At 36.8% G+C, this 17,781-nt stretch overlaps 1 protein-coding gene across 19 annotated transcripts in view; it reads right to left on the reverse strand.

Annotated features, from left to right (window-relative positions):
• NRXN3 (neurexin 3) overlaps positions 1 to 17,781 on the reverse strand; it is a 1,748,572-nt gene that overhangs the window by 1,036,205 nt on the left and 694,586 nt on the right. For 16 of the 19 annotated variants that reach the window (XM_055133157.1, XM_055133153.1, XM_055133152.1 and 13 more), the window contains exons 9-10: positions 13,664 to 13,867; positions 7,364 to 7,390 (exon numbers count right to left, since the gene is read on the reverse strand). In XM_055133157.1, coding sequence (XP_054989132.1) covers positions 7,364 to 7,390; positions 13,664 to 13,867 — 231 coding nt within the window. The remainder of the gene's footprint in view (positions 1 to 7,363; positions 7,391 to 13,663; positions 13,868 to 17,781) is intronic. The other 3 variants (XM_055133160.1, XM_055133146.1, XM_055133142.1) reach the window with 1 other exon arrangement.

Here is a 17,781-nt window from a genome sequence, read left to right on the forward strand (position 1 = left end):
GCTTGAGCAAATCAATGAACAACTGGATGACAGTGCTACAGCGCTACATTATTCCTAAAAATTTGTAATTATCCAGTCTTGAACAGTACAGCTCTCAAACCATCATAGTTTTCAGTTGCAGTGTTCTGATAGCGTTACATGCAATGGCAGAACTATTAACATCAGAACAGAGTAAGTGTTCTGTCCTAATGTCTATTCTTATTCAGGGAGATCACTACATGACTATATCACTGTCATGCTCATTGATTTGCTCAAGTAGGCACCAGTAGTAATGTCTCCATAGCGAGACTTGTTACTATTTTTGGCATATCGAATATGCCACGGGTATCTTGCCAGGCTCTATCCTGTGGACAGGATACTCTCTGTAGCTTGTCAGGCTCTCTGAGAGGAATAGAGGAATTGAACCCAGGCCGGCCGCATGCAAGGTAAACACCATACCTGAAGTGCTATTGCTCCAGCCCATTCAGAGAGGTAAATACTATAATAACGCCCATTTTACAATTAAGTACACTGAGAGTTGAAACAAGTAGTCAAAGGAACATGGCACATTCGTGATAGAAACAAGCATTGAAGTCATGTCTTTCTGACTCTTAGTCACACTGCACTACAATGAGTCTGTGTCTTGGTCTCTTGACAGTTCAACACAGATAGGAATATAGGAGAAAAGTCACACAAAATTACTATAACAAAGTGCCACTTTTCTACAACACTGCTTGAGGGGAAAAATTAACGTATGAAATGCTGTTCTAGCGATTTCTTTTCAAAGATTTCTAGAATAGTGGTCACCAGAGTTTTAAATGACAAGGTTCTTGCATATATTTGAAGAAGTGAAAGGATGAAAGGAAAGGTCTTGTGGTGACAATGGACTCTCATTTGAATCTAGGGCAGTACCATTTTATAGAGTTATTTTGAGAAAAGGAATAGAAAGTTTGATAATACAATGTGTTTGGCATGGATGAGGAAAAAAGAAACACTCAATTTATTGCTGATAGGACTATAAATCTGTAGGGTCTTTGGAGTATAATTTATCAGTGTCTGCTAGTATTTATAATACACTTACTTTTTTTTTTTACCAAGGAATTCCAGATTTAGCATCTCATCCAATAGACGTTTCTAAACACATATACAAAAACTAATGAACAAAAATATATTCTTTCTTACTTTAAATAATAGTAAAAACATGTACATTAGTATGTGCTGACAGATCAAACAGGCATTTATATTCCTATATGGAATATACCTAATAACTTTTAAGTTTAAAAGAGATAATATTCAAGTCCGAGAGATAGTACAGGGGATAAGGTGTTTGCTTTGCATGCAGCTGACCTGGATTCAATCACCAGCGCCGCCTAAGCATCCCCAGGAATGATTCCTGAGCACAGAGCCAGTGTGAACCCTGAACACAGCTGGGCATAGCTCAAAGACACCCCCTCATACAGCCCTCAATAAAAAACAATAATAAAAAGAATGTTTTAACATGTGTCAAGAGGTGAAAGAAGAAAAAGAGAAGGATACTATGTCATAACTGTATATTAATGGGGTCAGATAAATAGTACCACAGGTAGAGAGCTTACGGGTACATAACCAAGTCAGGTTTAATACCTGGCACTACATACTGACCTCTGAGCACTGTCAGAAGTAATCACTGAGCACAGAGTCAGGAGCAATTCATGAGCATGAAAATGATCATTTTTTTTGCTGCTAAGAGAATTTGGTCATTAAGATTAATGATAAGGAGGAGGGATTTTATAATTCAGATTTTTGTTTCATGTAAAACATCTTAACTCTTTAAAAATAAACCCATTCTGGATGAGTGTTTATTATGAGCAATTAAATTAAATATGTAGGAAGCAACATACTGAAAGATATTATCTCTACCACTAATAAACTTTCATTAAGGTTTCATAGTTTATAAGAAATATAAAACAATAAAAGAAAAATAAAGGGAAAATTATGTAATAAAATATGTTTGAAACTCTATTGGGTATTTTTTTAACGGTTTTGACAATTGTTAAAATAGAATGTTAAAATCATTTAGCATGGAAACTGCTTCAATGTGTTGCTGACAGTTTGATAGATAATATATTATGTCTTATATGACCTTGCTTTGCAATTTTTATGTCCACTAACATGCTAATAAGAGAAGTAACGCATGCAGGCTAATGGCTAGCAGCAACGGTTAGGTTATTCAAGTCTTAGAATAGAAACAAACTGGGTTCTTTAAGTTATTTTCCCTAAAAACTTTAAGGACACAAAGTAGACAGTCTTCCTGATTGTGGCTTCTGAGTGAAAGGCAAAGAATAAACGATTCAGCTCTGGTAGTTCCAGGTAAACCAGAATAAAAGATGAAGTACTCTGATATAAAGAGGTACGAACAAAAAGTAAAGAAGGGAACCAAAAGTCTAGTACACTAGACAGCCATTCACCAAGCTGTGCTTAAGTGAAGCAAGAACCACCCACATTATACTGCCTTTGCTAAAATGCTAGGAACCGAGTCTTCTTAGAAACTAAAGGCTAAAGAAGGGAAAAAGAAGTATGAGGCAAACTGGTGCAAAGAAGGCATATTAAAGTAAATACTGGTAGTTTTCAGGTATTTAATTTGGGAATGGCTTGTCCATGCAACGTTACTTTCATGCCTCTTTCATATTGTGCTATGCCTCTTTGTAACTCAAAGATAAGAGTGACAGGATTTTTCAATGCTATTCTCCGACAGAAATGACTACATTGTGGCACTTGAGTACTTAAAGACTACTCTTTTTCCCTGTTTTTTAAAAGAATTTTATACAGCCTTTTATTTCTATTTCGCTTGTACTTCTAAGAAGAAAAAATAATTGAACCCTGTTGTAAGTAAATCAGTAAAGTTTTAAGCAAAATTGATTAATGGGAGTAGGCCTAGATAACCTAAATAATTAACCATATGTACACAACTCTTCTTAGAAAGTTGTGAAAAACTTAATTAGCTTTTTTTTGTAGAAATAAAAGTTGAAAAAGAACATAAGAAGCTAATATATTTGTGATAGACATCCATACAACATATTAAACGAACACAATTTACTCCATTCATACTGTGCATGGCTTGAAAGGGAGAGAACATAGAATAGGTTTAGGAATCGTAGGGTCCAGTCACAGTCAGAAAGGTAAAAGACAAAAGACATGTTACAGACATTCCAGCATACAACCCTGAAACCAACAAGAAGTTCATACCTGTTCTCAGAACCGCATGCCTCTTAGGGTACTGCCAGCCTCATGGTGCTAGAACCATGGAAACAGGTGATTTCCCCCAGAATTTATCCATAAAAAAGAACTGTTTTCTTTAGCAGGACTCCTGGGTACCCTAGAGTTAGTTCAATTCACCATGATGACTGCCAACTCTGTTACTTTTCTGAAACTTAAAAGTTTTGGACTGGAAACATTCTTAGTGATTTTTAAATATTCTGTCAGACAAATTAAATCCATAAATGCCTCTGATTTAACCAAATTCCTTATTTCCCACACCGGTTGCTCTAAATTTGGTGAGAGATGACAGAGAAAAATGCGTAGTAAGCTACTCTTGAAGAATATTGGAGGTAGGATAGTAAGTAGAAACAGTAATGATAAATATATGTTCAGTATCATAGAGAAACTAAAAGTATTAAGAATGAGAATGAAAGGTAACAATGGTAAAAATTAGATAAGATATTAGAAAATCACTTCTTCATCTTGGAATCCCCTGGTTCTTAACCGGGCACTGATAATTGATGGAACAGACAGTAAACAGAAGGAAAACCTTGTCTGAAAGTCTGAAAATCACTGTCCTCCAGAATGGCCAATTGCCCTTTAGTTTGTGCTGGAATATCATCCTCTAATATTTTCCCCATTAAGAAGCATCACACAAATCTTCAGAAGTCTTCATTTCCCAGAACAAACATTTTTGTAGCAGATAAACAGGAAAAAGTATTAGATGATTTAAGTATTGTTCCCGATGAATTTTTCAGAAGTAAGGCATCCTAAAATATTACTGGGGAGTTTCATAACTTTATATTTAAACTTGGATAGAACTAAATTCAGATTACATCTTCAAGGTAGAAAAAGAAAATGCTCTTATTTGAAACTCAAAAAATTACCACCTAAGACTGTTATTAAAATGACAGCCAGACACAAGAGTGAGACAAAAAGAAAGCCTTCTGCCTCTTAAACTAAGACTGAAAATCAATCAGATTCCTTCACTCTCATGAAGAAAAAACAAGAAAGGGTAATAAGAGGAATCTTCACACCTATTACAGAAATAGCTTGAGCTTCTACAATAGACTGAGCTATGAACTTTGACACTGAATTGATGAGAAGATATTAGTTCTAACCACCTGTTCTTGTTTTTTCTTCTAAATTTTGTTGCATAGTCCTCTATCTAAAAATTTCCCACCCAAGTGCCTAGGAAGGCATGGATGGAACAAAGAAGATAACCAATCAAACAGAAGTGCCTTTGAAATATTGTTTTTTTTAATTCATGTTTGTTTTCATTGTTCCGCATAAAATAACACTGATTTTAATTACTTTTTCTGCAAGTCAACAATTAAAATTAATTTCCAGGAAATACTGCATTTGTTTTTTGACACTCCATTATTCTTTGTACTGTTACAGACCTCAGCACTAAAGAGTTTTGAGGAATCATGTTTCTTTATTAGTTTTTACCTATTCAGCTCCTGCTCAACTTAAGTTGTGAGTTCTTTCTCTGATGCTGTCACCAAATTCACCCTCCTAGTATGCTAAATGTTGATTATGGGAATTCAAAATTGATTTCACATTCCAGTGTGAACTGGAATTGGTCTCTTATTTAAATATTTAATTAAAACAGGTTAGGCTCTGTCTATAATGTGATCCAAGTCAGTAACACATGTTTGGTGACACATCTCTAAAAAAGAAGGTTTTGGTGGCTCTGAACAGATTCTGTTTGTTTTGGGGCCACACCCAATGCTTAGGGATTACCCCTGGCTTGGTGCTCAGGGATCACTCCTGACAGGACTCAGGGGAACATATATGGTGCCAGGGACTGAATTTAGGTCAGTTCGACTATATGCTAGGTAAGGGCTTTACCTGCTGTACACTCTCTGGTCCCTCAACAGTTCTTTGTATCAGGTTTAGGAAACTCGTTGGCATCTATATCCTGAAGAGGACTCACTGCTTTTCCAGGATAAATAATCCTAGAATGGCATGGCTGATGAGCATAAATGCAATTGGGAAGTTAATTTCAATATAGTATGAAGGGAGAGAAACTACAGCAAGCTCTAAAATCCTGAACAATTAAGTCTTGGAGTCTACGATCTCCAAATAAATACTTGAAGTCAACTTCTGCCTTACAGCCTTCTGGAAAATGACAGATGAAACAGAAAAAGTCTTCTATAGACATGCTATAAAATTTCTATTAAAGAAGCCAGATGCCAAAGGCAATATACAATATAATGTCATTTATATAAGACATCAGTAAAAACAAAAATTTATAGAGGAAAGGAATATTAAAGTAGTTATCTGAGGATAGATAGGGATAGGGTTTAATTGCAAATAAACATGAAATTGTTCATGGGTAACAAAGATGTTCTAAAATATAAGTGGGGTGATGTATGAATAACTATTTTTTTTAAAAATCACTGGGTGAAAGCTGGCTTACACTGGATGGATTTTGTGGTACAGAAATTGTAAACACATTGCCTTAAAGAAAAACACAACTCCAGTCTTTGGGAAAAAGGAATGTTTCAATTGAACTTTTAATGACCTAAATATCATGAGAAATATATGCCTAATTAGAAATGTCTAAACATAGCAAAATTGGGCAGTTTAATTAAAATATGCTAAGACACGCATAATAAATTCTAGGGAGTACTTATATAGGTGTTTTAATATTTTTGTTGTTGTTGATAATTATGGATACAAGGATATCTGTAGACAAAAAATGTATTTGGGTGTTATATTTTGTCATTTCAGTAGCATTTCCACCAAAGAAAATAAAATTAGCTATCATCTTTAAAATATTTCATATAATAGAAATAAGTAGAAAAAGTGTGAAAGTTGAGTTATATGTTTTTTTTGAATTGGTTCCTATAGAATGCATCATGCAAAGAAACAGCCAAAAATTGAGATTACTATGATGCTATGTCTTATTCAACCAATCAAATATACTTTGCCTGAGTCCACAAGAAGAATATATTTCTAAGTTTCTATTACTTTTAGGGCAAAATCATATCTGACAAATAAAATCAGCTGTCAAAAGTGATATATGTCACTTCCATGTAAGCATCAACCATACTGCATAACTATCTAAGCTTGCTCTCTCTCTCTCTCTCTCTCTCTCTCTCTCTCTCTCTCTCTCTCTCTCCTCCCCATGTAGATATTCCTGGAAATACAGAATTCCTAGATGGTAAAGGAAGTCATGAAAGAATATTAGAAGTCTAAATTGTTTCTTTGAAGAGAGATGATCAGGAAAGCTGTGGAATGGCACTGGACTCTACCTCATCCAAATTAAATTTAACTTTGTTTAGGCATTGAAACTTGGGGATCATTGGTTAATGCTAATCACCAAAGTGTTCTAGTGACTTGGTTACCATTTAATTACTTTAATTAATACAATATGCTACACAAATCCAAACCTCACTTTTTCTTTTATCTTCTGGGTCTTTTATATCCCTTTCTCTTCCTTATCACTGACCTCATTGACTTCAGATAATGGTAATTTCTAAGGCAGAAGATAAAATGCAGGAGCAGTTTTAAGCCTGTATCTTATTAAACCCTTCTCCAGGATCTAAAATATCTGAATAGGACAGAGTGAAAAATAACAGGCTGCAATAGTTCAGAAGATCCCGATGTGTTTCAAATCCTTGTCCCAAATGAACACTATCAATGAGTAATATTTTCCCCCACCGTCCATAAAATAACAAAGGAAAAAAAAAAGCAATGTCAGAGTTGGCAGTGATTTTTGGATCATGAACTTTGCTTATATTTTCTGAAGCTTTTGGTAGTGGAGAAGTACATTGTGGTTGCTCTAATTTATTTTTGCCTGATTCTATGGGTTCGTTCCCCCAAACAACATAATACCATTTCAATTAATCTTTAAGTCATTTCTTTACTCAGGACCCTTTTCTCCTTTTCTGCATTTTGAGAAAATACCAGGAAAGGAGAGAGGACTTAACCCAAAGCAGAAAGCCACACCCTCAATCACATAACCCTTGACCATCACCCCGTCCCTTCAGTTTACCAACCCCAGGCCTCCCGCAACTCCATAGTCAAAAAGTAAAATAATTCAAATAAAAACCAGCTCATAAAACAGTAAACAAAATAAAGTCATTTCTTTTCCTTTTTTTTTCAAGAACAAAATGAAACTTGAGGGAAAACTTACTGGAGTTACAGTTTATCCTGATACAGTCTAGATGGGGAAAAATAAATGAAAGATGAAATTGCATCCTTCAAGGTAACAGCTGCAGACATCCAAAAACAATCAGTCCACCCTTCCGGGGACAGACACACGCAAGAAATGTGGCCATTTTATATATATATATACAGTATGCACAAGTTTAAGGGTGGGTGTATATGTACAGTATATTATTTAGTAAAGTTGAATACATATATATATACACACACACACATATATATATACACATATGTATAGAGATATATACTGGTATACATATATATCCACGAGAGACACCAAGTAAGGTTTTTGTTTGTTTTCAAAAAATTGTCTATTCATTTATATGACATATTTTATACCTGGACATGAAAAATATGAATTTTGCTAAACTTGAAAAATTAGGCAAAAATTCCCCCACCAAATGCAGGTTATAAAATGTTTCTCTCTGTAATTGAATTTGCTTTGGAATGATCTTTGAATGTAGCCTCTACACAATTTTTGTATTCATGTTCTAAAAATATATCACAAGTCTGGCACATTGTATCATTGAAAAAAAAATACTGTCCATGAAGTTTCTCAGTGCAGTATTTAACCCTTTCTCTTTTTCTAAAAACAAACTCCCTCCACCCTCTCCTGAGGTTGGGTCCCAAAGGCTAGAGAAATTTGTGTAGGCAGACTTGCCATTATAGGTCAGGAAAGGGTTAACACCACCTGGTCATTTCCTGTAATAAAATGGCCACTTGCAAACAGCTAACCGCACAAACACCCATCCCAGATTTTAGAGAGGTGGGGTCGGGTGCAGGGTGAGAGGAGGCCTATGGTGTGAACACCAGAGATTGGGTTATCTGGTCTTGTTTCAAAGGTTCCCAGACCAACCTCCTTATGCATCCAGTCTTCGTCTTCCTACCTGAATGCTCAGGCTGAATGAGGTGCCGACAGCATTCGAGGAGAAGACGAGGCAGGTACATGGGGGGGAGGTCTCCAGCACCTTTGACATCCTCCATATTTCACTCTATGATTCTGTGTCTTACAAACAGGAAATTGTTTTTATGTCATTTTTGGCTTGTTTTGTTTTGTTTTGTTTTTCAAGTGGGATGGAGTGGGAAGAGAGTGCCTTATTTTCATTGCCAGTAACCAGGCAAGGTATTCTGTGCCAAAGCTCAGAGTACTTATCAACTTATTAATATATGTTTAGAGTCACAGACATCTGACATAAAAGTTTTGAGGAGAGTCAATGGGTACTAGTAGGGGACTAGGCAGAAATGGCTAGAGAAATGTCACCAGGGTTCCCAGTGGAACTCATATTGGTTTATGATGGTGGGAATTCCAATAAGAATTTGCCTAAGGTCAGATACTAAACAGCAGGAGTAAAATGAAGAAAACAGAAGAAAGTCACAGGAAAAAAATGACAGAAACTGTGCTGTTCTTCTATTTTGGGTTGACCCCAAAAGTTTTGGAGGATTTATCAAGGATAATGCCACTATTTGAATTTCCCAAAGTAAGCCATTTTAAGCGAGCAAGTGAAAAAGGATACAGTGGCAAATGACAGGGCAGAATGGAACTAAGTGAAATCCAGATAGAAGCAATTTATAACACCCAAGCGTTCTGAGGAAAGAGACAGGAAGCATATTTGTTCCCCAGAAGAACATCTCTTGAGAAAAATCTGGGTTCGGTTTCGTGCGGTTAGGTTTGTCATGTGTCGTCAACCGCAACAGAAAAGTGGGAGCAAACAGCCCTGGAGCAACTGGTACGATCACCAAACAGAGAAGGCCATGCCCCTTGGCAGGACAGGGGAGGAGGGATGGCAGGGATGAAGGGTTGGGGCTTCAGCTCCTGGTTGCACCCACCAGCACCCAAAGCTGGAGAAACGCCCCTTCTGGTGTACTAAAGTGTAAGGGAAAATGGGTATATGGACATGCTTTGGAGAGGGCAAAGGGAAGAGGGCGTCTGAAACAACAAACCAAGAACGAGATACAACAATTGATTTTTTCATTTGGTTGCTGAGCAGCTGAGAATTTCATTCTTAAGACTAGAACCCAGACAAGGGAGAGTTTGGTGGGTAGAATTCTGGGATGAATTAAATTCATGAATTAAATGAATTTAATATTGCCTTGCGAAGATATACAGTCTTCTAAATGGGAAACAACTGGCTATTTTCAGTCCAGCTATAAAAGATTGTTTTGTTAATTTGCCTAAGGAGTATGTAGTTTCCATAGAAAAATCTAATCCCTGTCTCCTGTTCATAGTTCAGATAAAGGTGTTGATGGTGAGGGTGTATTTACTAATGGAAATAGAATCAGGGGAATGGACTTGGGAAGGCGATTTTTGTTTTGTCTCTCTGCAGTTGGTGTCATCTTGAAGATAAAACTTTGGGCTAGTGTTTGGGGCAAGTGATCCCATAAGCGTGAGTGTGCATGTGTGAATCCCATATGCATATGTGTGCATGTGTGAATCTGTGTGTGACATTTGTTTATTTTTTAGCCTTTTGTATTCTTCTAGTAAATGAGAAAGTTTTTCCAACATTAAAACAGCCTTTTTAATACTGATAAACAGTCTTTACAATATAGACAAACTGAAGTATAGAAAGGATGACTTTCTAGAACTCGTGACTCATCAGTAATGCCAATACTCAATTTTTTTCCAATATAGTTTAAAAGTCTTCGATATTAATAAATTCCACATTGAGTACAGAAGAGATGACTTTCTAGAGCATGTGGCTCATAGTGATGTAAGTCTTATGATAGTAAGACCATGTTTCCAGACATAAAACATCTGGGAAATTCCAATGCAACTAGCCAAACTGGATAACAAATCCTACAAATTTCTCTCACAGAAGAAATGTTCCAGGCCCTCTGCTGAAGCTTCCAAAGGGTTAATATGAATCAGGCTGCACCAATGTTGACCAATTTGCTATCATGTGGTTTAGTTCAGACCAGGCAAGAAGAGGACATTTCCCTCTTTGTATTTAAAATGTTGCCATCACAAAATCAGAAATTATTAAGATTGTCACATCTTTAATTCAGCTGTATTGATCTGTGGAGGCAGCAGCTAATGCAGGCTGATGTAGCAGTTTACACTCTGCTATGCTCTGTGCTTTTCCCATAAGACATGAAATGTTAGGTTTTGTTGTTTTGCATTTATAAGAGTCAGCGTTAAAAAAAACACCTATTAAACCTTACAACAAAATTTCTGTGAAATTAAAAGATGAGGTTTTAAAATTTTTTGATTTGTTTTCATTTTGGTATCACACCAGGCAAAACTCAGAGAATATGGGGTGCTAGGGATAAAACCGGGTCAGGTATGTGCACCTTACCCATTGTGCTATCTCTCTGGTACAAGGGTCTAAAATATTTAAATATTATATAGCAATAAAATATTTTAAAGGATTAAATTATGGTTGACCAATAGCCAACCTCACAACTCTCATAAAGATGCCAAACGAAGTTGACATCTCTGCCTACAATTGGAATAGTAGACAGTTTTCAATAAACAAAGCCCTTGGAAAATCCTGGTCCCAAGACATTTAGGAGTTGTGTTACATCACAGAAAAATATAGTAAACACTTCTGTCAGGACTGCAAATGTTAGACCACTCTGAAGTCTATTAGAATATTATCTATGCTTATAATAAAAAAGACCCACAATTGAGGTGGAGTAAAGGAACAAAATGAACCTTTAGGTTAGTTTGGGGAGAAACAGAAGGAACACCTTCAAACAGAAATGAAGGTTTGTCTCCAAACAACCACCAGAACTTAAGCGTTTGTTGTTCATATCAGGTTTGAAAAGAATTTGAAAAAATTCAGTCCGGTCTCTGGTGAACCAGACTTTGGGGACGTGAGTCCCACTGCTTCTGGAGAAGCTCAGTGCTTGCTTGCGGAGAGCTGGATCTCTTCGGCCTAATTTGTCTCACCTCAAGAGGAGCAGACTGATCATGCAAATTAAATAAAAAGGAGCCAAGAGGCAAAAGCAGACTTTTTTTGGAAAAGCACTCTTCCCAGATTTGGGAGAGTTTTAAATAGAAAAACAATGCTTCTAGGATTGCACACTGGATCCATGACTACGTGTGTGTGTGTGTGTGTGTGTGTGTGTGTGTGTTACATTAAAAAGTTTCTGTTCACTCTTTTCTCTTTCCATTTTTCCTTCAACAATGTCAAACCTGCCATAGTGGCTTTCAAATTTTTACAAGACAACATCCAGAAGGGTTTTGGGAAAAAAAGGTCTGCTTAAAAACTATGCATTTCTCAGGGCTGGACTGATAGCACAGCGGGTAGGGTGTTTGCCTTGCATGCAGTCAACCTGGATTTGATTCCCAGCATTCCATATTCCATATGGTCCCCTGAGCACCACCAAGAGTAAGTCCTGAGTGCATGAGCCAGGAGTAACCCCGGTACATCGCCAGGTGTGACCCAAAAAGGAAAAAAAAACCACCTATGCATTTCTCAAGAATCCCAAGGGGCTGGACTGAATGACCATTACATCTGTGCCTTCATGCAACTTTGAAATAGATGTAGTGTTTAAAAATGTATTTGTCTTCCATTTTTCAATTTGGCTAGTTTTTTTTTTAATATTATGTCTTTTTAATTGTCTGCTGTTTTTCAGAGAAGCAGACAATCAGCTGCTGGCTATTCATTTCAGGAGATAGATCCTTTTGTTGGTTTGTTTAAGGCAGGGAGGATGGTGTGGGGAAGGGGAGGTGAGAGGGACCGGGGTACGCCAGCCCCTGCAGGCTGCTCAGTACACTCTGTTCTCAAGGCTGTTTGCTATGCGGGCCGCAGGCTTTGGGCCTTTGAAGGGTTGAATACCATCTTTTGATTTACCATGGGTGATGGTGAGAACTGTAAACTCAAGAACACAATAGAGATCCAGCAAAGGGGAAAAATAAAAATCCAAAATGACCAAACATACACATACACAAACAGAAGGAAAACCAAGAGACACACCAACAGCAGAAATCAAATGAAGTTGGACAAGAAAAGAGCATAGTGTAAAAGCTTAATATTGGAAGGAAAAATACATATATAACTAAACAAGCCACTGCTCAAAACAGTCCTCTGTTCTAAAGAGTTTTAGGATAACAGGCATTTCCAAGTGTATGAGTTGACATGACAGCAGGTAAAGCTGGTAGAGATTCAAAACCTCAACATCCCACTAGGCCATCTACAGATTTATATGTGCTTCCATGCACGTCTTCCATATCTTCCCCAGGCCTCCTGCAAGCTATTCCACTGGGACTTAATAGTGCTCTATATCTGAGCATCTTCTGCATGTCCAAACAAGTCAGCTGATTTAGAAAGTTTGGATTCAACTATATTATGAACCCTAGAAATTCTGGGAATTTACTTTCTACCGAGTAACATTCCTTTTCTTCCAGAATATAAGAGAACTCCATTCTTCCTAGAAGACCAATTGAGAAGCAGTAAAGAAGATTAGTGGCCAGAGAGGATTTGAGGCCATCAGGCAAGGAATTTCTAAGGTCTCAGAGGCAATTCCATTGAATACACAGATCTTCTCCAAATAAAGCTACAAATTTGAAATGGTCCAGTTTTCAATACTAAGCAATAATAAATATGTGATAATAGAAGAAGAATAAGTTTACTGGTAAATAATTTTGGTAATACAATCAATAAAATATCCCAATGAATATGAGGTAAAAAAAATGTCAGGAAGGAAGATAGGAATATCTACCAGCACTCTGATATTCCTTCCACATGACTAAAGTTAAAATATTTTTAATTGAGACCACAGCGGGGGAAATCTGATTTATCTGTCCCATTCAGAATATCTGTTATCAAAGCCACAGGAATTCCCCATTTAAATTTAATTGTGGAGCTAGAAGTGATTTCTTATCCTACTCACAAAAGCTGATTGTCTCCCACACCACCCTCCCTTTTTTGATTTCATTCCCTAAGTTTGCCCTCAGCTTTGACTGTTTTGAGTGGTGACCAAAGAGTTGGACTTAATGGCAATGCGATTGATCAAAAGATGGACCAAAGTAGCATGTTTTACACAAAGCTAAACGGTTCCAAAAAACCAAGAAAGGAAACTTAGAAAATAAATCATCTAGTAAAGAAACCACCACTGTCAGAAACCAGAAATCGACATCAAAAACCTCATGCAGAAACAAGGAGAAGATATTTGTGGCTATTCGGTTTTATCCTTGGTCTATTAAACAAGAGGTGAGCAGCTAACTTTCAAGGAACAAACAAGGAATTCAATCAAACCAATGAAAATCAGAAAATAAAGGGAAGACAAGCCCAAACAGAGTGGCAGAGGGTACTTCATACGATACCTAAGTTAACCATTAGCTTGACTCGACCCCCATCTAGCTCCAGGCGAAGTGTGTCAGCAGATTCCCTGGAGGTGGTCGCCACCAGCAGCCCGTAAGCTCGCTGGGACATGAAGCGGAAAGATACGTCCTCTGCCTCCGTGTGCATGACCATGGGCATGATGATCTTCATGTACATGCTGCCGTCATAGCTCAAGATTGATGCCTCTGCGAAGAAAAAAAAACAGAATGGGGGAGATCAGTAGGGATTATTTCGCCCGTGCTTCCGAGGTAAATGAAAGAATAGAGAGGGCACTAAATTCATAGCCAGGTGATTTGTGTTTGCTGGACCTCAACTGTTGCCACTTTTAGCTATGTGTCCTTGGGCAGACCACTTAAACTCGAAGGGTGTTTCCTTATTAGCAAAACGCAGTAAGGTGGCACTTATCCCTGCCCCAACATGCATATAGACTTGTCAAGACCCAAATGAAATATTAGATGTGAAGGCATTTTGCAAAAATGAAAATGTTCCTACCACCAGTGGTAATTGTGATTCTGTAGGCTGTAAATAAAAAGTACATTTAAAATAAAAAGAAAAGAAAAAACTTCTGGTGTCTTGTACTTCATGAAAAGCAGAAGAACAGCCGTTTATAATCATGAAAGAATATAAATAGATGTTTGCTAGAGAGAGCCCATAAGGATGAAAGAGAACAGTATAACTTGGCCAGGACACGCTTGCAACCAGATATTATATAAATTTTCTTAGCTCAATCAAAAATTTATAGAGCCAGAGATAGAAAAAAATCTATAATGGTGGTATGGGAGTTGAATGATGGGACAGCGTATAGGGTGCTTGCTTGCTTTGCACATGGTCAACCAGGGTTCAATCTCCAACACCCCATATAGACCGCTAACCTTGACAAGAGTGATCTCTGAGCACAGAGATAGGAGTAACTGAACTCCTACTCCCCAACCGTCTCTCTCTCTCTCTCCATATAATATAATATAATATAATATAATATAATATAATATAATATAAACAACAACTTATGACAGTTTTTGTGAATCATTTTATATTTATTGAACTTATTTTATTGAAAAAAATTATTTTCTATAAGGAAGAAAGCTTTTACTTGATACCATTTTCAGCCCAAGCTCTTTGATTAAGGAGTTGTCCACTCTATGTGATCTTACTTAATGCTACAAGGTTAATACTCCAAATGTAATATTCACTTACTGCTATTTTTCCTTCTTTCAAAAAGAAAACAAAATTTTTTACAGAGGAGTGTTACCATCCTAAAATGTTATCAGCCTGGATTTTAACCATATACATCGAACACCAAGCTCAGTACTTTTCTGTACTATTGCACTGCTCAAAATGTTTAATTTACTCAAACTATTTAATGTTTAGATGCTCAACTTGTTTAATTATTTATTCAGAAAATATTTTTAAAGAACACAGGAAGAGAATATTCTCCACATTCCTAAGAAGCAAACCTATCTATCATTAGACTCGGTTTTTACTAAATATTTGCTGATGCACAGTAGGTTTTCTCTACCTATATACACCTCGATGAGTACAAAAATTAAACAAGTTTCTGTCTGATTGGAGTTATGTAACACAAGTATGCACTAGAATATAAAAAAGGGTAAATTACACAGGACAGATGTACTAATAAAGTCTGCACCATTTAGGGGAGAGAGAGTGTGATATGCAGGTTAAGAGAGCAGATTGGATGAAGTCTAGAGGTGGAACAAGTGATGGCCTCAGACATGTCTGCTACATGAAATAAAATCTCTATATAATAAGGGATAGAAAGAAAGGTGTGCTCAGATAATGACAATGTATTTTATTTCATAGATATTGTGGCATATTTTGAAAAGTAGTGAAATAAAGATAGTTTGAGAATGTATAAAATCACTGGTCTTTGGTAGGTACTAGAGATTGGATAAACAGGTTTTATATTACCAGGCACTATAATTCATTCACCTGTAAAAGCAAATGAAGACACAGACATCACTCATGTATACAAAAAAAAAACAGGAAGGGGCCAGGGAGACTACCTGGCAGGTACTTAAAATAGTCTGCTCACGATAATAAGCCCACCCCATTTATAAATCTCATGAAAGATCTCTGAAACACAATATAAACAAGCTGGCTCATTCCTGGGAAGCAAATATCATCTGGAAAATATGACATGTTAATAACTGTATATTACAATTTACAAACTCTAAGAGAGTAAGAGATAAAGGTATGACAATTGCAGACATGATTACAATAAAAGATATATTATAAAAAATCATTTTTAGATGGAAGGCATAATCTAAATTTAGCACAGGCTTCAGATGTGAGATAGTTTTATTTCCTGGAAGAACCAAATCAAAAGAAGGTACATAATGAGAGCTAAAATATATCAAGATTGTACTCTTTGCTTAGTGTTCTTATAGGACTTCAAAAGCATTAAGAAAACATTAATATTGGCAAGTATACCAGGAATAAGACAACATTATTTGTATAGATACTAGAGTACATGATGAACAAATGAGAAAGCTGATAATTGCATGAGATGAGTACAATTTTCATGGCCTTAAACTTAATCATCCTGTCAAACTATCAGAGACCTATGCCAGGAGTCCATCTATATTTTGAAGCAGCCAGAGTATACCTACATTGGTTCATGGTAGACTATGGTTTTATTGTGTGTAAATATGTGTTTGTTTGTGTGTTTATGCTCAGAGCTGGAAAGACAGCAGCTAAAAGGCTTAGCCTTGTACATGGCTGACACGGGTTCAATCCCTGGCACACAATGTAGTTTCCCAAGCCAGCTCGGAGCGACCCAGGAGCACAGAGTCAGGAGAAACCCTAAACACTCCAGCTGTAGCCACAAATACAAAACAAACAATGACAATAACAACAACAAAACACAACACAACCAATTAAACAATAAAACAAAAGAACCCCAAAGACTGGAAACAGTTAATGTTGGCAGGGTTGTGGTGGAAAAGGAACTCTCATATATTGTTGGTAGTAATGCACCTGAATAAACTTCTTTGGGAAGCAATATGGCGATATCTAAAAAAATAATAATAATAGAATTTCTGTATGATCCACTGACACCACTCTTTGGTATCTATCTCCAAAATACAAAACCACAAATTTAAATGGATATAAATGCCCCAATTTTCACTGAATCACAGTACAATTAAGATGTGGAAACAATTGCATGACCAACTGTGAATTAATGGCTCAATGTGTTGTGTTAAAATACACAACAGAGTATTATGCGGCTGTAAGAAAAGATGGACTGGAGCAATAGCACAGTGGGTAAGGCGTTTGCCTTGCACGTGGCTGACCCGGGTTCAATTTCTCCATCCCTCTTGGAGAGCCCGACAAGGTACCAAGATTATCTCCCTGCAAGGCAGAGCCTGACAAGCTACCGATGGTGTATGTGATATGCCAAAAACAGTAAAAGGGAGTCTCACAATGGAGACGTTACTGGTGCCCACTCGAGCAAATTGATAAACAATGGGATGTCAGTGCTAAAGTGCTACCATAAGAAAAGACAAAATCATGCAATTTGCCACTATATAAATAGATCTAGAGGTTGTCATTCTAAGCGAAGTCAGTCCCATGGAAAGGGATCAATAGCAGAATGCTCTCTCTTATATGAGATGAGGGAACATCAAGAGACAATACCAAAAGCAACAGGACTGAAGAGTTGGTCCAGAGAACTGAGTTTGCTGGAGGGGAGGAATGGGAGTGATCACTGGAAACCTAAGGGATGGAAGTGGTACTTTGCTGGTGGATGTGGTGTTTGAATAACTTATGTCTAAAGCCATCAGTAACAGTATTGTAAATCATGGTACCTCAATATAGATTTTAAAAATACAGCATAAAGCTGCATCTTCTTAAGCAGTGAAGAAAGAAGTGCTGAAATATGTGTATAGTTTTTTTTTAATTAACCTTATTATTTACCATCTTTCTTGCTTCTTATTTCTTCCTGTGTATTTGAGTTACCATCTGGTGTTGTTCTTTTCCTCCAATATAGATTCATTCCTCTATATTTTATTGTCAAATATATTACATTTCTACATGCTATAGGCTCAACAATACAATTTTATAGGTATTGTTTTATACAGTT

The sequence above is a fragment of the Sorex araneus genome, chromosome 3 (assembly GCF_027595985.1).
Source record: "Sorex araneus isolate mSorAra2 chromosome 3, mSorAra2.pri, whole genome shotgun sequence".
In the NCBI taxonomy this organism is placed as follows: Eukaryota; Metazoa; Chordata; class Mammalia; order Eulipotyphla; family Soricidae; genus Sorex; species Sorex araneus.